Source organism: Solanum lycopersicum, chromosome 12, assembly GCF_036512215.1.
Source record: "Solanum lycopersicum chromosome 12, SLM_r2.1".
Classification (NCBI taxonomy): domain Eukaryota; kingdom Viridiplantae; phylum Streptophyta; class Magnoliopsida; order Solanales; family Solanaceae; genus Solanum; species Solanum lycopersicum.
In genome coordinates this window covers 69,047,222-69,070,446 of record NC_090811.1, presented here as the reverse complement: position 1 = coordinate 69,070,446, position 23,225 = coordinate 69,047,222, and the positions used below count along the sequence as shown (strand labels likewise).

Genomic DNA, 23,225 nt, shown 5'->3' with positions numbered 1-23,225 from the left:
GCAATTGTATAATTTATTTTGCATACAGTTGAATCGAATTAAAAAGTATGTATATTGCATAATTATAAGTGTATAGCAAAAAGATATATGTTTTTCTCGCTTTATACAAAAACAGAAACACAATATATACACTTCTGTTGTATAAAGCTAGAGAAAATTGTACTTCACTGCAATTGTATAATTCGTTGGTCTTTTTCTCTGCAATATTTGAAGTAAAATGTTTGTAAATTGTATAACTAAGTGTATAACACGAAGATATACATTTTTGCATGTGTATATACAATTTTCTCTCGCTTTATACAAAACAGAAACAAAATTATACACTTCTGTGTATAAAGCGGCGAGCGAGATTTTTGGGAGAGAGACGCTGGCAAATTTTAGCTAATGTTTGTTATGGAGCACAATTAAATCAAACCCTAGCTATTCCATTTAATTTAGGTTATTAGTTTGCTATTATATACAATTTTCCTTTTAAACGTAATAGAATAGTTGTATACCTATGTTTTGATATTAATTCTTAAATACAAAAATCATATGCTAAGTTCTAAAAATCAATGTAAAGAACAAATATTTAAGCATGTACTGGAATAACTCTTTTTTATTATCATTTGTGCTCGGATTAGACTATACATATTTTTATTATTTTTACTGAATGCATGTGTATCACATGTGAAAAGTAATTGTCTGATAATATAAATATTATAAGATACTAATTATTTACGTAAGCTTTTCTTTTACATCGCATTGATAAGATATTTTTACATACTTACGTAGTCTAGAAAGATTTAATAAGATAGTATATAAAAACGCCATTAACCACTTGTTTGAATAATTATATTATATGTAGTTACATGATATGTCATATTGTATTATATTGCTTTTACTAATATAATATCAAATAAAACTATTCGTTTTTCAATATTTTGTAAAATCAATTATTAGATAAATTTTCTATATATTTGTTAATTTGTTATATTCACAACATTTTTTTTTCTACCAAAACAATAAAAAATAAAATTATCAAATTGAATAATTTCTCATTTGCCATATCAAGATTGCAAACATTACTCCATGTAGTACAATACTCACATGGCATATTTTATCTAACAAATGGAAAAATAATTACTATTTGCACCATAAGGTTGAGGGTGTTTTTGTTTTGTTTCCTCTTTATGTGTGTCAATAGTAAAGAGAATGATAGATATATGTGATATGAATGGCTAATTTGAGACACTCATTTAACAAACTTCACTTTCCCAATTATGGCATTATACTATAGTTTTGTAATAGATAATAGATAATAAAAGAAATACATTTGATGAACCTCTCAAATTTATCAGTAAATTTTATTTGGACATATGAATTACAGTTTGTTTCAAATGAACATCTGAATCGATAACAAATTGTTTTGGGCTCATTCGCACATCTGTCCACTTTAGTGTTGATTTTGAACTCATATCCCAATCCCTCGCACTAGAGCGTTTTGAGAACAACGCTTCGAGTCATATTTTAAATCTTCTATATTTTGCTACTGACGTTGCCTATAAAGTATATAATTGTTAAACATGTCAACTGGGTAAGCAATTAGGCCCAATCCCATAAAAGGGCCCAGACCCATCCAGTAACAAAAACCAGACAGGCCCAATTTAGTTGAAGAAATCTCAAAATCGGGGTGGCCATTTAGACATTTGATGATTAAGGCCTATGCCTAGTAGAACCTTTGAAAATATCATCCCGATGGATAGAGTTACTAGATACGTAGCACGTAATGAAACAACAGTCTAACACATGTAATGTAAGGACACCCAAAAAGGTAATTTTATTTGAAAGAACAAGGTCTACAAATAAAAAAGCTTCGCGATAATACCTTTTAACTTAATCTCAAAAGGTGACATGTTCATTTTGTCACATAAGGAAATGGATATCAAATGACTAATTCATCATTTAGAATATTGGTTACACTAAAGATGAATATTGTGTGTACACATCAAATAAGAACTTAATAAGCTAAACAAAGAAAGAGAACTTTTTGAATTTCAATGACGGAAAGAGGTGAAAAACATGCAACTTGCCAAATCAACAAAAAGTGTCAAAATGGCAAATTTGGACCCCACTACATGTTTTTAAACAGTACAAGTCTCAACTGAGAAATGGTGTCAACTTTAGGTGTTTGTCGATGGATGCAACCAATGTACAAACAACAAACACAAGAAGAAAATATGACTTCATACCAGAAACTTTAAGAGAACATCAGCTTTATTGATCCATATCAAAATGGAAATCTAAACACTAGAGAGAAGCTTATCACATGAGATCAAAAAAGTTGACAAAATGTCTCAAACATGTCAATAGCAGTTTCACCAACTGGAGTTCTACACATTATGTTACAACAACAAAAGGAAGATACAAATCTAAAACATTACAATGAAAACTAAGTTTAGTCTCACTTCCTACATCGCCAAGACGACACTGAGAAAAGTGGGCGATCCTGCCAGCATATCACCACGCAACCATTATCTTCTTTGATCTTGTATCCTTCACAACTGTAACTCTGCAACAACCTTCTTGCCTGCAACATAGCATAATAACTCAAAGGCACATTCCCAAAACCAGATGTGTCGAATCTTTGGAACCACTTTTCGAGCTTTTCATGCCTCTCCTTTCGTTCGATCCCTTCACATGCTATAATGTTTCTAATCTCTTCACCTAATAACATCTTTTCCACCTTTAATCTCTCTAATGATGTTCTTGGCAGCGTCGATTCAAGACAATCAAATAATGCAGCATAAAAATGTAACGACTCTGATAGCCTCTCCATAAGAGTTGTCCCATTATGGTTAGCATCTTGTTCTGTTACCACCATAACTTTTGGTGATAAACCCCACAAAGCATTGAGGAAACTATCCATCTTTGTTGAACCAGTTGAACATAGCGGGGATGAAGAAGCGGTGTCATTGCTTGGACTGCAACCATTAGCCATATCTTTTTCAAGAAATTCCCCTAAAGTATTTTGGTTGACTAGTGCCCTGTTTAAGTTAACACCATTTGAATGCTTAAAAGGCAAAGGGGACTTCTTGTCATTATCATGGGCTAGAAGGGTGTGCAATTGCATAATTGAACTAATCGCAAGAGCCTCCCCCGTTTTCACGCGAAGTTTCTCAACATCAAGATTTTCCAATCTGCTAACTACTTGATTGAACTGAAAAGGGATATCCAGTTTTTCTGCTTCTTGAGTAAGCACATGTGCCATTTGATCTAACACCTCTTTTTGCTGATGAACCCCAGTAATGCGCAGATGGGGCGGTCCTTCAGGACGCGCGCTCAAGTCCTGAAGCAACGCACGCCATTGCAGGGGTTCAGCAGCATTAAGATCCACAATATGAACCATCTTTTCACCTTCCATAGCTTCAATTATAGCTTGATTTGTGACCACAAACGCCACCTTCAAGAAAGGAAAGATCTCGAAAAACATCTTCCTAACAAGAATTTCTTCTGAGACAACCGATAACTTAGTCGAACGCAACGCCTTATAAAGACCAGGCCAACTCCTTAGAATCCTATCAGCTAAAGCCTCAGTAAAATATGAAGCAATCCTTTGCATGGTATCTCCACTAGGAGATGCAAGTTGGGAAATATGGTCAAGTGCTATATTAGCATTCTCAAGGCTACCAGAAGCAACATGATTAGCACAAGCAAGCAAAAGATGTATCAAATACAACCCTCTTTCTTCAGATTTCAGCTCCTTAAGCCACTGATTTGATGAACCAAAGCTAGGTGATACAGACATCATTGGAAATACTTGAATAGGTGATGATGAGGTCACAGATGAAGAACCATCATCTTGTAACATTGTCACAATACTGAATCACAACAAGTAGTTATCGGTTTTCCCAACAAAAAAAAACTCACATACCTCAAAGGGGTTCAATTGGAAGAAAAAAAACAAGAGGGACTTGTTCGGATCGTAAACACCCCTCACCTCGACCCTAAGGTTGTGAGTTCGAGTCAAGGGAAATAAAATGGTGGGAGCTCCTACAGAGAGGTAAAAAAAGGAATCTTGAATCAAGGCAGAGAATTTCCTAATAAACCATATCAAGATAACACAAGAAAGTTGTTACAGAGGTATTAAACTGGATGTTACACTAAAAATAGGTGAAACAAAAAAAGAATCTGAACCAACATCTATTTCAATCCAAATTTCAAAAACTCAGCAGAAAAACAGCAACTTGAATTGGTAAAAATGAAATCTTGGTTCAGTAGTTGATAATCACCAAACAGAGAACATAGTAAAAACAGAATAAAAGATACAAATTTAGGAAGTTTTCATAAAGTATCTAGAGAACTAATAGGTGAAAAAAGACATATTCAACTGTATACAATACTAAAAACAGGTGAAACAAGGAACAGAATCAAAACCAACAACCTTTTCAGTCCACAATTCAAAAACTAATCAGAAAAACAGAAACTTGAATTGATAAAAATGAAATCTTGGCAAGAACTCACCAAATAGAGGAAGAACCAAAAGTTCCTATCATTGTTTACTCAAATCATGAAAAACCCCCACAAAAACAAATCCTCACAACACTCACTTTCTTTACTGATAACTCAAGATTCTTGCTTTTTTTCAAGTTGCTATTAAAGAAGGAAAAAGAGAGAGGAAAATGAATGAGGAATTGGGATTTTTTGGGATTAAATTAAAGAGAGAAAGAGGTGGGGGATATGTGTTGTTGTGTCAGGTTTTGAAAGAGTTTCTTCATGGCTACGTTTGTCGAAAATGGCGTGGGAGTAGTTTTTGTCCTTACTGTTTTTGCACTTGTCTTCTTGCATTTCTGAAGAACATGGAATTTGTGAGAAAATGAGCTACCTTTTTTGGCTCTTTGTGTTTAGCTTTTATTAGTTTTTCCAAAATTTCTAACAACCCCCACCCCAACCCACTCGTAACTTCTCCGTAATAAATTTATCTGAATTCGATATTTTCAGATGCAAAGTCTATCATAAACATATCTCAAATATATCAAAATCACTTGTTGATTTTACTTTTTTTTAATGCTAAATTAGTTTTTGAGTAATTCATCAGCGTATAGATTTTTTTTAACGATTATGTTTTGTATAAAGGTATACTCTATTTATAGGCCTATTAATTAGTTATAGACATTTTCACCGTTTAAATTAACTATCTCTTTTTATCTTGATTTTTATTCTTTTTACCACTATAAATTAATGTACAGTAGTTTGAGATAATCGTTAAGCATAATCTTTTTCTTTTTTTAAAAAAAGAAAGAAAATCTTCTTTCTACATAAAAAACGCAACTTTAATCCTTAAAAGAGGGAAAAAGATAAATTTCTTTGTTGCATAGTGATTACCTTTAATTATTACTCACACTTGAGTATATGACAATGTGTTAAAATATCTCGAAATCGTATTTTAGATATAATTAATAAAGAGTTTATAAAATATAAATTTAAATAAATCAAATTTATTACAATATTATATATCGAAAAAAAAAACCCCACCTCTCCACCACTTTTTTCCCTTCATCTCAAAGAGAAATTTAAAGTGTATGGAACAACTTTTTGGTTGTATGTTTGTCATGACATAAGGTGTATAGGGAATCAAAGGGTGGCTAAAAAAAGACTCTAAATATTCTTAAAAAACTAGTTGAGTCCAAACATGCCCTAACAAAAACAAGGAAAAATGCCATCATTTCCTTTTGTTTCTTAGTGGATTAATAGTGGGAATGGCAAGTAATGTTTTGTTTGTTTGTGTAATATAGCCAAAATACTTTTCAAATTGGTATTTATCTTCTTTTGTCCTATTAATAACAAGACAAAGAGGCAAAGGAGTTAAAGAAAAAGCCAAATGTAGACTCCACCATTTATGGTTTTGTCATCCACTTGTTGAACTTTTAGCCATAAAAAAAATGAATTGAAAATTTAGATGGTTTTTCAAATCTATGGGAAAGTGGATGCAAATTAAATACTGATTTTATTTTTATTTTTAAACTATTACAATTTTGAATTCATAAATTTTAAATTTTGACTCTAATTCCGATTATTTTTCTAGTGTTAGAAAGAATAGCCACGTTTACATGTTAATTAAAGGTGCCACCTAATTAATTAAGTTTGGTTTGGGTTTGAATTTAGTTATGGGCTTTTGGGCCCACTACGTTATTTGCCTATATGGGCTATTTACACGAGCCCTATTAACTTGTAGAAATGGGTGTATTCTAAGTTCTAGATATGAATTTTCGGAAATTTAGTAATTTTTTTTCATATTTTATATAAGTATTAAAAGATGTATAAAAAATTTTGAAATTATTGAAGAAATTCATCAACTTTAAATATTAAACATGTCCATGAACTTCACCTTAATTAGATGTGTTTATAATAATGGAAAGGATTATGGGCTCAAATACATATACAAAGGTAGAGCGGTGAGTGAGATAGGACGAAGACAAGCGAGAGAGTCATTATATTCTAAATACATGCAAATCACACTAAATATGTGTATTTAGGATACTAAATACATTATGAAATACAAATACATAGAGAAAGAGGCAAACGAGAGAGTTAGTGTATTCGAGATAAATACAAATTCACTCTTATACCGTATATTTGAAATTCGAAACGATGATAATTTTGAAAAATTTACAGAAAGCCACGTAATTAGACTCTACACTAGTGACATTTGTGTTGTTTGCCATAACACTTACCACATGAGATTAATTGAGCAGAGCATAAATTGACCAAACATCGTTGTTATTAGGGATGTGCGTTGGCCGATTCAATTTGATTTTGAAGTTTATTGATTTGTAAATATGATAAAATGTTACAAGACCAATTAAATGTTGGTTTTTCAGTTATCAATTATTGATTGTTAATGATTTCGCCGTTAAGATTTGACACAAAAAAATCATTAAAAATTACTTTGAAATAAGGTTATAAATCAAATGATTCATGCATATGAATATCAAACATTGCCGTTAAGAACCAATAACTTAATAATTGAAAAAAATCAAAATCATTATCGAAATGCTAAATCAATAATTTTTTTTTTGATTTGAATTATCAATTTCAATTTGATTTTAAACCGTGCTGTTGTTAATATTTAAAAAAAAGTATCAAACTTCCATGCATGCTCAAACCAAACAAAAAGAAGAAAAATTCTTTATCTTTTGTGCTTTATGTAGTTGTACATTGTGAACCAAAATACCCTTTCCATGTTAACGAAGTACATATCTACCCCTCTAACAATCTACAACCTCAGTTTCTAGGGTTTTACAAAGGTTCTATTTTTACACACACAAACACATTCTCCGGCCACCATGTCTCCGATTTCCGGCCGTCACGCGCCGTCGGAGCTGACGGCAGAAGGAATAGCAGCCTCAGGTCTAACATCGGGAAAACTAAGCTTACCAACTCTACAATCAAAGATGAAATGCGATCCAGAAGGATACGAAGCTGAACTAACATTAGTATACAATCAATTCAAGTCGTCCATGGATCTCTTTGAACAACAAGCAGCACTAAATTTCACTTCCCTTAGCGGTGTATCAACTGACCCGACTGTTTCTAAGGACTTAGGTGACCGTGCTATGTTTTTATCACATGTAACTCCGTTTTTTCCTAAAAAGCTTGTTAATTTCCCTAAAGAGTTAGCTCAGTTGCTTCGTTCTTCGGCTCGGACTTTGCCTTCTGGACTACGTGTTCATATTACTCAAGCTTTGATTTTACTCCTTAATCGAAAGGTATTGCTCCTCAATTTGTTATTTTTTTCTATTGAATTGAAATAAAGTACTAATGCATCCGTTTTGTTTTATATATGATGCTGTTAGATTGAGCTCGTTTTTTTAATTTTGACTTGTCTAGTAAATTTTCGAGCATTTGCTCCTCAATTTGATATATCTTGCAATAACTTGTGTATCAAGCACCCAATTATGTGAGCTTAGTGCTCAATGAAGTGTCAGTGCTCAATGAAGTGAGTTGAGAATCATGAGCTCTCAAGGTCCAAATCCCATCTGAGGCAAAAAATAGTGTGTAATTTCTTTCTATTTGTCCAAGGTTGGTGGACAGAGTTGCTCGATAGTTGTGTTGGTGGTAGGTAGTAGGTATCCTGTGGATAGTTGACCATGATTATTAAAATATTGCAATAATTTGTGCATCACATAGTAGTGAAAAGTTCACTTGATATGTCTGTGATAGCCATGATGGAATAATTGAAAACCTTGTAATCAGAAGGTTAAGGAACTAATGTAGATAAACATTGATGAAATGTTACCTGATGAATTAAACAAGGACCTAATGCAGATCAACATTGATGACATATTACTTGAAAAATTAAACAAGGAACTAATGAAGATCAGCATTGATGTTATGTTTTCATTTCAGATTGTTGACATTGGGGAGACACTTGCATTGTTCATGGAGCTCCAAACTCTGGGGGATAGGGTTTTGAGAAAATTGGCTTTCTCTCATATTATCCATAGTATTAGACGTATGAATCAGAAGCACAAGAATGATACGAAAAATCGGGCACTTCAGAATATTTTGTTTTCTTTGCTACAGGTTTGGTTCTACCTTTTTTTTTTGTAATGCCTTGTGAATTTCTTTTTGGTTGAAGTTTAAATTTCTGTTTATTTGTGGTAACTAAAATGTGATAGCAAGAGGATGAAGCAAAAGCAAAAAGATCACTGATCACACTTTGTGAGCTTCATCGGAGAAGGGTGTGGTTTGATGATAGAACAGCAAATGCTATATGCTCGGCATGCTTTCATTCATCATCGAGGTAGGCTTTGTTGCTAATAGTTGCTCTCTGCATTCACCCCTTTGCAACTAAAACTTTTTTGTACTTGTTCAAATTCTCAGGATTATGATTGCCTCTTTATCCTTTCTTCTTGATTATGAGAAAATTGAAGATGACTCAGATAGTGATATGGCAGATAGTGAAGATGAGCAGACAGCCAATCAGCCTCAGGTTTTGCTAAACAAAGAGGCTATTTATAAGGTTGGTTCTCATATTAAATCCTCTATGGACATTCCTTGTACAGTACACATCTGTGGAGCAATAATGCCTGCACTAGTGATTACAGTGAATGGTTTATAATTCTAGTGTGTGTGATTCATTAAATGGTTTTTGATCCATGTGAGCATATTTGTTTCACTCTTTATTTTCTTAGTTCAATGTGATTATTGATCTTATTTGGCATGCATATAGAATAACAGGTATATTCAAGATGTAGTGCACTCCAGTTTTAGGCTGGAAAACATGCAGATGAGTGCTTGTACTTTGATCTGATCTTTCTGTGTTGGAGTGGAATAATGAGTTCCCATATCCTGATCTTTGGATGTTAGAACAACTTACTTCTGGTGTCTCTATCTTTCAATACTTAACTTTGTTCAAACTCTCAAGAGAATAATGCAAGTTTGTCCTCCATGGAGGTAAATATTCATCAAAGCTGTTGTACTTACGACTACTTGCACGTCTAGGCAAATAACAAGGGTACATCATCCAGCAAAAAGAAAAAGCAAGCAAAGTTGCAGCGTGCCGTCCGCAGCATGAAGAAGCAGCAGCGCATGCAATCTGAAAATAACAACAGTAGTTATTATTCCCCATTAAACCACTTAAAGGATGCTCAGGTTTTTTTAGTTCCTAGTACTCCGTGATTCAGTCTTGTGATTTGGATCTTTGGAAACGACACCTATAATATATATTTTCTTGCAGGGATTTGCTGAAAAGCTTTTCTCACGTCTTCAGACTTGCGATGAGAGGTTTGAGGTTAGATTACCTCTCTTTACTTCCTGTTGGTTTGCATTGGTGAAACTGGAATGGACTTCCCATTGTAGTATTTACCTTGGGAGCCATCACTTAAAATTACATATTTGTTCATTTCTTGTCCCCTTCCAGGTTAAAATGATGTTGATGAAAGTAATTGCCCGAACAGTTGGGCTCCATCACTTGATTTTGTTGAACTTCTATCCTTACCTTCAGAGATATGTTCAGGTATCTAATTATGAAATTTCCTTTGGCATTACAGTTGATATTTCTTTTGGTAGGGTACTTTCACGTTCATACTTAAGGTTGGTGTGTGGGTGTTCTTATATTGCAGCCCCATCAGCGCGATGTGACAAATTTGCTTGCTGCAGCGGTTCAGGCATGTCATGATATGGTACAGTGTTTCTATTCTGCAATTTCTTTTTTTTTCTTTTGTTAAACTTGCTAGTCTTCTCCTCCTCAGATGATATCTTATTTTGACAGGTGCCTCCTGATGCTGTTGAACCATTATTTAAACAAGTAGTCAATCAGTTTGTGCATGACCGTTCAAGGCCTGAGGTATTCAATATGACATTCATATCTCATTAGGATCATATATGTTGTGCACAAATAATATTCATTCTATATCTTTATTTGACATTTGCAGGCTATATCTGTCGGACTCAATGTAATCCGAGAAATATGCTTACGCATGCCTTTGGTATGTACAATGTTTCCCAAGTATTTGTCATTTATTAATTACTAGTTAATTATTATATACTATCTTATGTGTTGTGTTATATATTCACGACTTTTGTCATTTTATCTTTTTTGTTTTAGTTGATGACAGAAGATTTGCTACAAGACCTCGTGTTGTATAGAAAAAAAACGAATGAGAAGGCCGTTTCTGCATCGGCTCGATCACTTCTTACTTTGTTCAGAGAGGTATAAGAATGTCTCTCTTATCCTCTCTCCTTAGTTGCTTGTTAAGAATCAGTGAAGCTTTATTTGATTCAACGACCGCAACAATTGCTTGCAGGTTTGCCCTTCACTTCTAGTTAAGAAGGACAGAGGGCGCCCAACTAACCCAAAAGCAAGGCCTAAGGCATTTGGTGAGGTTAGTGTTTCCAGCAGCGTTCCTGGCATTGAGTTTCTGGATCAGGAGGGCAGTGATGATGATGTAGAGGAGGGGTCTGTTGGCTTGTCTGACTATGATGATCAAAGTGATGATGATGTTAACCCAGACGAAGAGGATGCCAATTGCGAAAAAGATGGAGATGATGCTTCTGACAATGAGTCTGGTGATGATGAATGTGATAGTGACGAAGATAACAAATTGCAAGCTACTGAAGAATTTTCAGAAGATGATGATGCAATTGATAGTGCATCAGCTACTGAAGATGATGAGAGTGATGGTGAAGAAGAGGGTATTGATGGCGATATAATGCAGGATAATAATAGCTGGGCTTCTGAAGAGGATGATGTGGATGAAAAGGTCTCTAAAGGAACAAAAAGGAAAATATCTGATATTGATGTAAATGCTGCTAGTAATAGCCTTCGTGCTTTAAAGAAATTAGCAGGGGCAAACATGGAACCTAACTCCCTGAATATGGAGGATGGTATTTTATCTAATGAGGACTTCAAAAGAATCAAAGAACTCAAGGTATGCTGATTTTGAAGAAACTGAAGCCCACTTGCAATGGATGCTTCATTTATTTTCTTTGACTACACAACTTCTTGTGTCCCGAGCTCTTCCTCCTACAAACGTGTATCTGTAACATTTTCTGATTTTGCTCATCAGGCGAAAAACGACGCGAGAACTGTTTTAGCACAACATGGATTTAAGCTTCCCAGCTCAGACCAAATTAGTACAAAAAGAGTTGATGCTGCTAAACTTGAGGTTAGGTGCCTTGCACTTTCATAGCATTATTCTTCTGCAGTCACTATTGTATTTGGAATCATGAATTGGTTCAGAAGAAAATACTTCCCTCATTGTAAAAGAGGGAGAACAAAAAGAAAATGCTTCCCCATGTTAACCTGATCACTGGACACAGTTTTGTCCCTTTTTGTTTGATTTACTGTAGGAGTGGGTGTTTGTTTCTTGTTAATTGCAATCTCTGCCCTAACAGGATGCATCTTATGTTATTATTTCTACTCTTTAGGCGAACATCCGAAAGAAGCTTAGCAAGGAAGAGAGACTGGCGATTATTCGGGCTGGTAGAGAGGATAGAGGGAGATACCAAGCTAAAACTGCTCTGAAAAAGAAGAAGGTACTTTATTGTTTGCACATGATTTTGTTGCATGAGCTTGGCATTGTATATTTCTAAATTTTTCTTTATTACCCAGTTTTTTCTTACTATTGGCCAAGTCTATTGCCTTTCTTTCTAAGAATGGGGAACTCAGCATTTATTAAGGATATCCCCAAGCACACTTTGCATCTACTTCCATTATGCATTATAAATGTTACAAGATATCTAGAATCTAAAGACATCTTAATTTTCTTTCCATGAGCTATTGTTTTGGAAGATTTTGAATGCCACACTTCTCCCGATATCCCCGAACCAGTCACACAGAACTTCATCTCTTTCCCTTCCCACCCCATTCTCTTTCTCTTTCAAATTTCCTTCTCTTCCTTTCACATATCACATAACTGGCACTTGCTTGAACTAAGGTCCTCATTTCGCCCCAAAAAAGCATGGGTATCTTTAGTAGTTAAAAAGGTTACCCTTCTAATGAAATGCACTTGTGATTAGATGATGTGATAACATCTGCGTTTCAATTTTGCAGACGGGTGGTTCAAGCAATCAGCAGAAAGAACACCAAAAACGTATGCCATTAGCAGCAAAGAGATCCAAGGTTGCAAAATCTAAGATTGAGAAAAAGAGAAAGCAGGCGCGTGCTGGCAAACAATTTCGAGGGAGAAAAGCTTGGAAGTAGAGTGAAGACTAGCTTTCATCTTCCCAATTTTGCCAAAAGTAAAAATCAGAGAAATAGAAAATGTGTATTTTTTCCCTTCATATTGGAACATGCAATTTTGATTATGTTTTTTTGTCCTAATTTATTGTAGAACAATAATGTCAAGAGAGTAAATTTTAATTCGAAAAAGCAGAGCGATTCTTTCTCTTCATATGCATTTTCGTTCTTAAATTTGCTCTTAACCTGCCCGCAGAGTGCACTAGAGAGTTCAATTTACGATATGAAAACACATACCCAGGTGAAAAGAGACAGGTTAACTTGTATATTTGAGATGAATGAAGAATTGACGAACCAAACACCGGAGATGGATAGATGATTTGGACAATTCTCTGCTCTTGAGCTATTTTAAAGTCGAGTTAGACTCAACATCCATTTAATCGTGTTATCACAATCAAGCCCTTAATGTTGAGCTCCCCAGTAGACTATTCACTCATCCAAAACTTAATAACATCTCCACATGTAAATGGTGAAGAACATTAAGCTCTGAATAGATTAATTTTCACACACATTATTTGAGCATACAAATTAAATTTATTGAAATTTAAATATATAATAAATGAGCTATTGCAAGGTGTGTCACTTGAGTTGCATAAGTAATCCCTCAACAAGATTGTCTTCCAGAGCCAAACGGAATGAACTCACATTGTCAATCTTAGCACGAACAATTCATTCAGCAATGTCTATTTGCACCTCGACTATTCATGAATATCTACTATCTATGCACCTCGACTATTCCGTTGAATATCTAATATCACCTAGCTTAAAACTTTCTCTAAAACTGTTTGATGCTACACATGGGGTCTGGCCAATTCTCATTTCTGCTCTTTCCTTGTTTCTGTCTACTTTCTTTTTCATCATCTATACCTCATCCTTGCCGCAAAGATCAATGCTCCGCTCTTCTAAAATTCAAGAAAATGCTTACTGTAGATACCTCATTAGTTTGCTGTAGTTACACGAGTACATGGAACATGAGCAGATACTGCTGCTCATGGGATGGAGTCGTATGCAATGACATGACTGGCTTTGTCACTGAACTTGACCTCAGTCTATTCCGGGACGAGAGCTTGAACTTGTCAAATTCATCATTGCATATGTTGGAGGAATATCAGGGGCCATAAAATTTTATGAGCTTAAGTTGGCCCGAACATCATGATTATCAAAAAAAATGTCTTAACCCCCTGGACATACTAATGACAAGGTGATATATATAGAGTTGAAACGAGTTAGATATCTTTTTCTTTTTGTTTTCCAGTAATCACCTCTTATTTGTTTCTGTCATAAATCAACTTTCTGATGTAATATAGTTGAAAGTAGTACCTATTATTTTGAAAGTTCACAATAATTCAACTTACATGGGTGCAGCTAAAGTATTGGTTTATGTGTTCAGAACCAGTAACTCAAAAATGATATGAGATGGATTTATGTACAACTATACTTCCTTTCATGATTCATAAATGTATACAACAACCTCATGACCTACTGCAATAGATTACAAAGTACCTTCACTTCAAATTGAATGAGTTGTAGCTTTCATTTGCAAGACGCGTGACTTTTCTGTTACATAACAAATAAGGTGACTTTCTAAGATAATTATCAATAATTGAGTGACAATATGAGAAATCAACTGTTGATGTCAGCTATATAAAATCTCAGTAGTCATATAGCTTTACCTAAACTCATCTCGATCTAGTACAAAGTATATTAGAGATAATAATGTAGTCTAGAATTATTGTTCTGTTATATAATTGTTGGATTGGTCCACTAATTTAGATATGAGATTCAGAACCAAACATGTCTGCATCATGGCTGATAACACAACAAAACTATTTGGCCACTTCGTTAAGTCCTTGGCTAAATTACATATGTAACGCGTGCATAAAAATAAAAAGCAAAAAGACAAGAACAGAACAACCAAAATTTGCAATGAGAATGAGAACACTTCCTCTGATAAATATGGACAGACAAATAAGTGTGAATAAGAGAGACAGAAGCCGAATTGGCAACATTTGGTGGCAGTCAAACATGTTTCGCTTTGATCTTTGATATTATGCACTATATAAAATCCTACGAATTCTCTACAATTAGTTCATTGAAACGCAAAATATGATGATGATGGTTCCCAGCAAAATATCCTCTCTACTTCAGTTTTTCACTCTTTTATATCTCTTTACAGTTACTTTTGCTTCCACTGAGGAAACAACTGCCCTCTTTAAATGGAAAGCGACTTTCAAGAACCAAAATAATTCCTCATTGGCATCATGGACACCGAGTTCTGATGCATGCAGTGACTGGTATGGAGTTATATGCATTAATGGTAGGGTAAACACGTTGAATATTACAAATGCTAGAATCATTGGTACACTCAGTGCTTTTCCGTTTTCATCCCTCCCTTTTCTTGAGTATCTTAATATTAGCAGGAACAGTTTATTTGGAACCATCCCACCTGAGATTGGTTATCTAACTAATCTTGTCTATCTTGACTTGCATATGAATCACATTTCAGGCTCAATCCCACCACAAATCGGCTCACTAGCCAAACTTCAGATCATCCGCTTATTTGACAATCATTTAACTGGTTCTATTCCAGAAACAATAGGGTACCTAAGGTCTCTTACTAAGCTATCTTTGAGTATTAACTCTCTTACTGGTTCTATACCTTCTTCCTTGGGAAACTTGACAGACTTGTCTTTTTTGTTTCTTCATGTTAATCATCTTTCTGGATCCATTCCTGAAGAAATAGGCTACCTAAGGTCTCTTACTCGTCTAGATTTGAGGAATAACTTTCTTATTGGTTCTATTCCTACTTCCCTAGGCAACTTGAAAAATTTGCAAGTTCTGCTTCTCAATGACAACAATCTGATTGAGGAAATTCCTCCATCTATTTGCAATTTAACATCACTGACAATCCTGTATTTGTCGAGAAACAACTTGAAAGGAAAAATTCTGCAATGCTTAGGTAATATCACTACTCTCCAGCTTGTAATGATGTCACAAAATAATCTCAGTGGAGAACTCCCTTTGTCTATTTGCAATCTAAAATCACTACAAGTTCTAAATTTGGGTAGAAACAATCTGAAGGGAGCAATTCCGCAATGTTTTGGCAACATGAGTGATCATCTTGAGATTCTTGATATGCAGCACAACAATCTTTCTGGTACTTTTCAAAGCAATTTTAGCATTGGAAGAGCACTTAAAAGCTTCAATTTGCATGGCAATAAGCTAGAGGGGAAAATTCCACGATCCTTGGTAAATTGCCAACGATTGGAAGTTCTTGATTTAGGAGCTAATCTCCTCAATGACACATTCCCGATGTGGTTGGGGACTCTGCCGGAGCTACAAGTGTTAAGTTTGAGATCCAATAAATTGCATGGACCCATCAGAACTTCAAGGTTCATGAAGAACTTGTTTCCTAAGCTTCGAATCATAGACCTCGCTAGCAATGCATTTACTGCAGAGTTACCTGCAAATCTTTTTCAAAATTTCGAAGCCATGAAGAGAGTTGATCAAACTGTGGAGGATCCAAATAATAAAGAAGGCGGTTATTACCAAGACTCAGTAGCTGTCGTAACAAAGGGACTGGAGCTTGAAGTTGATTCAATCTTGTCTTTGTACGTCACTATTGACTTTTCAAATAACAGATTTGAAGGACGCATTCCAAGTATTATGGGAGATCTCATTGCACTTCGCGTGTTGAATTTATCTCATAATGGATTGCAAGGTTATATACCGCCATCACTTGGAAATTTATCTTCAGTTGAATCATTAGACCTATCAGCTAATCATCTCGAAGGAGAGATACCTAATCAACTTACATCACTTACATTTCTTGAATTCTTGAATCTCTCTCACAATCACCTCCAAGGATGTATCCCAACAGGACGTCAATTTGCTACATTCGAGAATAACTCCTATGAAGGTAATGATGGGTTACATGGAGTTCCTGTTTCGGGTGGTTGCAGCAGGTTGCCCAAAACAAACAACATGACAGAGTTGGAACAAGAAAGCGATTCTACATTTCTGAGTGAACTCAACTGGAGAGTAGTTCTTATGGGATATGTGTGTGGACTTATTATTGGATTCTCTATAGCATATTTAATGGTTTCAGCTCGAAATCCCGATTGGCTTTGTAGGATTGCTGAAGAACTAGAATACAAAATCCTTATGAGAAGGCAAAAGAATCAGCAAGGTTGTCAAAAGCACTACATAAGATGAAATTGTTGAGTGTAGCTATAAGAGTTATATTAGATTCAAAATTATAGTATTTACTCAATTTTATTGTAATAATCATTATACAAGATTACATAGTACATGACTCGGAATACACATGCAACACACGTGTATAGTACATGACTCGGATTACACGTGCTACACACACGTGTTGAGGAGCTAGCTCGAACATCATGGTTATTAAAAAAAAAGGCTAAGACCTGTTGAATCTCTGCGTATTTTCTGCTTGTTTGTGTACTTTTTTCCATGTACCGCGGTATTTGAGTTAGCTTTGACTACCTTGACTATTCCGCTCAATGTTGGGAGGAATGCTTTGTGCTTGTTCTCATCACAGTCTTATACAGAGGACATTTGTTAAGTTTTGGGTGATGAAAGAGTTTGGTATCAAAGACTGCTATAACTGCCCCTTCTCTCTCTTGTATATTTAACACAAGACTTGCAACAATACCAGTTAAAAATTAGTGCCATTTTTCATATAAGTCACATTACCTATAATAACAACAACTAATTTAAAACTTGATCATAACAATCCTTGTATTCCACCAAGATAAAATGGTTCAAGATAAAGCACAATGGTTAACACCAAAACCAAAAGAGGTACAAAGTGAATACTGCATTCTTCACCATGTAAATGGAGGGAGTACATATGTAGGATATGCATTGTTTTTCAAGGCAAGAGTATGTACAACAGTACCATCATCCCTGACTTACCCAAAATTGCCAAGTCCAAGTTCAGCAGCATGTATTCAGCCTGTGATAAACGCTGATGCAATTCCAGCTGCATTTGCGCCTTTGATATCACAGTGAAGGGAGTCCCCTATAGCAACACAATCGGAGCATCCACAACAGAAGCCATTTCCATAGCTGACTTGTATATTATCTTATCAGGTTACCCATCCATTACAATTCTCAAACCAAAGTAGTCGAATACATAGACAGTCCCCTCAAGTTGTCACGTCTTTCATTTAGACACCTCAACCAAGACTGTCATGACTCGCGTATAAGACTTCTCCTTAGTTATTATTTGGAGCAAGGTCTAGAGTATAATGACCAAGCCTTCCAGTACGATACAGATTAAGTAACTTAGCAGCCACTTTATGAACATAATCATCCGAATCAGGAGGTAAATTAAAAGCATCGCGAAGAACAGCAAACTCTGTTTTGATGAGCCGTGACATAATTTCCTCATCGTGTAGATTGCCATTGAAAGACGAAACTGCTTCAAAAAGCGTTCTTCGAACTTTGTTCACAATGAAGTCCTGTATGAGTAATCAGAGATGTCATATCTAACAAGGAGTTGATAAAAGTCGAAGCTAAAACTTGACAATTTCATGTTCCATTGCTTAATAGTTGTTGATTGACATGAATTTGACGATTACGGATCTACTGAGGTCCCACTTATTCAACATTCAAATTATCAAATTTTGTAACCATATGTTGCTATGTACATAGGCACATTGTTAAAAACTAGATCATTCCTGAAGATATGTTGCTCGGACCCTCAAAAGATGTTGTCGGATCCTCCAAAATATCATAGCTTTTGGAGGATCAGATACGTAGATATTTTTGAAGAGTCTGAGAAACATAGCCCTGAAGTATTCTCATTTGTCAAAGGACTATTGTCTTTCTTTCTGCTAGATCTGCTAGAGATTGTAAACATAAAATTGAAGGCTATTGACAAAACATAAAATGCATACCCACTCCGAACATTATTGTTAACGTGGGGATTTCGGAAATCATACCTTTTTCCGGATATATATAAGGCAGGGAACCACAATGAACATGTTATTTTAAACTGACTGGTTTTGCCTGACAAATAATTCAACTGGTTTCGGGGAAACAAAAGTCTATTGTAAAGGCGTAATAACAATGATTGTTGAGCTTATCATTCGAAATGCAGGACATGAGCAAATTCAACTCGAACTTGACATACAGTTGGTACTTAGTACGCAATGGAGCTTATGATTTGCATATAGCGAAGAGGAAAGAAAGACGTTATAATACATTTCCTTTTAAACTGCTTACCTGTGTGTGATCTGTTAAATATTGTCTCTTCTGTTTTCTCTCTAACTCGGAACAATCATCAGCGCCTGATAATGACAAGTTGGCCCATTTCTTATATTCATTACTCACGTTAAAGATGGATAGAAAATATTCCGCAAGATCCACTTCCCCGACCAAGCAATCTCTGATAGCACCTGCATTAAGAATAAAGGAACATAGAATATCTATCAGTTGGTAGCTCACTTCCGCATTTTCCACTTCCTCACTTGTCATGGTACTTTCTCTTTGTGTACAGTGTTTTGTCTATCATTCCTTCTTTTTTTCCATCAGTTAACAAGAGGAGCAGGAGCTGTGAGAGAATTGCAATTTGTGACTATGTTCTGATGAAAATCCAAAATGTTGGCGGCAGATAATGTTTTGGAAATTGTACCTGTTAAAGCTAGATTGGAGCACACCTCTGCATCGAGAATCTCAGCCGGGAAAACACCAGGGGTGTCTAACACATAAATACTAGGATGGCTAGCGATCTGATTTTGTAAAAGTAGTTTCATCAAGATATGACTATGCAAAAACAAAAATCAAATAGAAAACAGGAAAGCTATAACCCTGTAAGCTGAAAAACAAGCCCAGCTACTACGCGTAAAATCCAAACCTCTAGTTCAGAACTTGCCTGGTTAAAAGAAAAAAAAACTGTGTTTCTACATATAAGAAAGAAATACCTTCAATCCGCTAATATTTTTTGTCTCTCCTGGATGAGGACTCACTATGGCATGCTTTAGTCTTCCTTTCTCTATAAAACAAAGAATGTTTCAGGATATTTGAGTTAGATAAGTTCTATACTATAGAGAGAGTCTTTTTAAAACATGAGAAAACAGCTTCAAGAACTTAACAACTAATAATTTGTACTAAAAGTTGATGTACCTGCTGCACTGATCCTTCCAATTTGATGCAATGAGTTGGCAAGGGCAGACTTCCCAACATTAGGAATGCCAACAAGCATTAATGTGATTGTCTGATCCCCATGACCAATCTTTGATAATTCTCGAACTCTGGCTCGCAGAAAGTTCAGTAACTGCAAGTCTGCAACATGTCAAGATTTATATCTGATGCAAATGAGCACCACATGTGAAATAAAAGGTCTTCGGATTAACTAGTGATGAACATCAAGGCCTACACCTTTTTCATAGTACTTCCTTATACTGAAACTTTGCATACTGTTAGAGCATTGACCTCATATGTTCAACATTTAAGTTCAACTCTATGCAGGCTTAAGTCACCCTGTATGTACCTTTTGATCTATGTGTTGTATATGTTGAGAACAACAATTTACCAACATGACATTAAACCAACAAGTGTTGCTACATTAGAACAATTTGCAAATTAGAACACGATCTACTGCAGAAAACTTTCAGATGATTACCTCTTTGATGTTATCCTTATTATGGGAATTGACTCCAAAAACAAGAGACTTTTGTTCCTCAAAGTATTTCAGCCATTCCTGCAGGAAACAAATTTAAATATCTGTACATGTAAACAGATGCAAGCAAAAAGGATATATGACAAAATCTGCAATAATTTGGGACTGGAAGTAATGCCTAACAACAAAAAGCTATCATGTATGCTGCTCATTATCATATTAAGGTGTGGCTAGAGAAGGGGGTATCGAGGAATCAGCTAGATGAATAATTGTCAAGAGAAGCAGCAGCCAGCTCACTAAAAAAGTGAAGAGCAAGACATCACCTTTAATTGAATTTGATTTGCTAAATCTGTCTTGTTCAGAATTATAATGCGCCTCGAGGAAGGCGAATGATGCTTAATTAGCTCACATGCTGATGATAAAGGAATCTGAGAAAAGCCAAAGCGGAAATATAAGAATAAAAAATTAGAGGATAGTTATACAAGCATATCCTCGTAAACAAAGGAACTGGGACATGATTGAACATATATCGAATTATCACTGAGTTCATAACGAAATACTCCCCATGAATGCCATAGACAATTGTGCCAAGTTTTCAATTTCATACATGATGGTGGTGTTTGAGGCCTTCACAAGGTAGGGGTAAGGTTAGCGTACACACTGTACACCAGCCTCTCCAGACCCCACTTGTGAGATTACACTGGGTTGTTATTCTTGTGGTGAATTGGTGGTGGTGTTTGAGCCAACTTGCATAATCTTCTACTAAATATACCAAGCAGTCAGCTACAATCCACAAGCACAGGTGTCGAGCACCACTCCATCAAGGATGGAGAAGATGGGCTCACCACAAGTGTTGTAGCTGAGATTCAAGCCTTGAGCCTTCAGGTTTCTACTAATATGCCTGAACTACTCGGTCAACCTTTAGGAACTTGACAATTATATCAATATATCTAGCAATGATGTTACTTTTCCTTTCTTTTTTAAATTTCTTTATGCTCATTCTATATACACTTGTGTATTTGTTTTGATACTTCAAATCAACATAGAAAAAGGCCCTGGATGATAACGAATAGCTGGTTATCTACCAAAAGAGGCCAATAGTAATGGTCTATCACAGAAATGGTGCATACTTCTTGATATGCTGAACTCCAACCCACAAACCGCACTACACAAAGCCGAACTTCCCAATTTTTCATAATTGATATGAACAGATCATGCAGGATGGATTCATGCGAGGTCAACACTTGTTGACAAGAGGACACATGTCTAAAAGAATAAATAGCTTATTCACAAACATAATATATTATTCAAAGACCACATCACAAAACAAAGTGTTTTACGGAGTAATACTAGCAAGCTTGATCTGACGTTTAATCAAACATGTAGCGGCAACAATTTAAAGGAAAAGATTCATGAAGGATAGGGTTTATACATACCCGAGCATCTCTGACTTCAAGGAGAATATCAACCAATGGGACCCGTTCGGTTATGGCACGAGATGCTGCAGCCATGTGAGGTGTGTACCACCATGTTGAGCCTTTGTTCCTTGCGACTTCCATAATTGCATTACCTATCTTTTGAACTAAACTGCCCTTTAATGTCATTCCTGAGCAAAACAATAAATAAGCTGGGTCGGAGCATAGATGGATTAGCATTTTACCCAAAATCCGAAGTCGAAGCAAAGTATTTTTATTTCCATAAATCATTAGACATGCATACAAATCAACCACTACAACTACAACTAATGCTACTCTATTCCTCAGTCCCAAACAAGTTGGGGTCCCCTATATGAATCCCCACTTTCATTTAAGCTAATTTCATTTGACGAATTAAAAAATATACTCTCCCCAAAATATCAACCAGCAGTGAAAGATAACTACCAGCGTTGTGCTTAGTATAACGATAATGAGTTAATAACTAATATATTCCCTTTTCTAGAACACACTTAGGCTCCAGGAGAAAAATTCGGAAAGTTTTATATACTCCTGAACCTTAATAATCCTATTTAGCAAAAGTGGGTCAGTTTTGATCCAAGACTAGTGAGAAGTACTACTCCTAATGGAAAAGACCGAACCTTGAAATGCCTAAAAAGCAAGATAAGATAAATCTTCTCCAGAAGCTGTACACCGAAAACAGTTTCTTTTCAATAACCATGGTCTCCGAACCCACTTCCGCACACCTTCACTAATTCTACGGGATACCTACCACCTCCCAGTAGCAACAAATACCAGGTACAAGTTAACTCTATCCACCAAACTAGGAGCACATGAATACAATCACCTAGTGTTTGTCTATGCTCAAATTAGAACCCGAGACCTCGTGTGCTCAATTTTCTTCATTAACCACTAGGCCTCACCCAACACCACAAATTAGGAAGGAGGAATTCTTCGGGTGGGAGCTCCATTATCAGTATTAACTCTAAACTCATATAAAGTGGATAAAGAATGAGTTTTTTTTTTTTTTTTTTTCAAATACAGTAAGAAATCAACCAAAAGATGCTAAATTTTAAATGCTAAAGAAAGTTCACAAGCTCAAAGAAACTCAATGAAGTGTACAAAGATTCGATTTTTACCTATTAGGGGATGAATCTCCAACAATAGAAGTAATCCCTTATTCTTGAAAGACAGGGTTTGCTGCCGCTGCTTGGTAGTCTTCTTCAACCCTCTTTGCTTCCTTATGGGGCTAAGATGACCAAGAAGGGCTGACCAATCAGCACGCAGAACTCAGCACAGCAAGTATTTTTGTGGGAAGTATGCCGTGAAGAGGAAGGGCAGTTGGTATTTGGGGCTGCAAAGTGACAGCAGGTGTGTTTGGGGGCTGTTGGTTTTTGGGGCTCTGCAAATAGGTGTG

At 35.6% G+C, this 23,225-nt stretch overlaps 4 protein-coding genes across 5 annotated transcripts; 2 read left to right on the top strand and 2 right to left on the bottom strand.

Moving 5' to 3' along the window:
- Nucleotides 1–2,238: 2,238 nt before the first annotated feature.
- On the bottom strand, nt 2,239–5,100 carry LOC101253266 (scarecrow-like protein 3). Its single transcript, XM_004252831.5, has 2 exons — nt 4,504–5,100; nt 2,239–4,032 (listed from the first exon to the last, which is right to left on the bottom strand). The coding sequence occupies exon 2, from the start codon at nt 3,848–3,850 to the stop codon at nt 2,444–2,446; it is 1,407 nt and encodes a 468-aa protein (XP_004252879.1). The 5' UTR covers nt 3,851–4,032; nt 4,504–5,100; the 3' UTR covers nt 2,239–2,443.
- A 1,869-nt stretch (nt 5,101–6,969) lies between these two features.
- LOC101253571 (uncharacterized) lies at nt 6,970–12,878 on the top strand. Its single transcript, XM_004252832.5, has 15 exons — nt 6,970–7,748; nt 8,389–8,565; nt 8,661–8,785; nt 8,866–9,004; nt 9,487–9,636; nt 9,722–9,775; nt 9,905–10,000; nt 10,107–10,166; nt 10,256–10,330; nt 10,419–10,472; nt 10,592–10,696; nt 10,791–11,414; nt 11,553–11,651; nt 11,914–12,021; nt 12,539–12,878. The coding sequence occupies exons 1-15, from the start codon at nt 7,326–7,328 to the stop codon at nt 12,686–12,688; spliced, it is 2,439 nt and encodes an 812-aa protein (XP_004252880.2). The 5' UTR covers nt 6,970–7,325; the 3' UTR covers nt 12,689–12,878.
- A 1,487-nt stretch (nt 12,879–14,365) lies between these two features.
- Nucleotides 14,366–17,165, top strand: LOC101256166 (receptor-like protein 9DC3). The gene has a single exon (XM_004253095.5). It carries the CDS (start codon nt 14,831–14,833, stop codon nt 16,937–16,939), a length of 2,109 nt encoding a protein of 702 aa, XP_004253143.2. The 5' UTR covers nt 14,366–14,830; the 3' UTR covers nt 16,940–17,165.
- Nucleotides 17,166–17,462: 297 nt separating this feature from the next.
- LOC101256465 (DAR GTPase 2, mitochondrial) lies at nt 17,463–23,080 on the bottom strand. Of its 2 annotated transcripts, none has more exons than XM_010316390.4 (9): nt 22,948–23,080; nt 21,812–22,002; nt 20,699–20,803; nt 20,379–20,456; nt 19,880–20,030; nt 19,678–19,748; nt 19,389–19,485; nt 18,980–19,152; nt 17,463–18,213 (listed from the first exon to the last, which is right to left on the bottom strand). In XM_010316390.4, exons 2-9 carry the CDS (start codon nt 21,977–21,979, stop codon nt 17,968–17,970), a joined length of 1,089 nt encoding a protein of 362 aa, XP_010314692.1. In that variant the 5' UTR covers nt 21,980–22,002; nt 22,948–23,080; the 3' UTR covers nt 17,463–17,967. The 2 variants fall into 2 exon arrangements, with proteins under 2 accessions (XP_010314692.1, XP_010314691.1); XM_010316389.4 differs by having other exon boundaries at nt 21,812–21,981.
- Nucleotides 23,081–23,225: the final 145 nt, after the last annotated feature.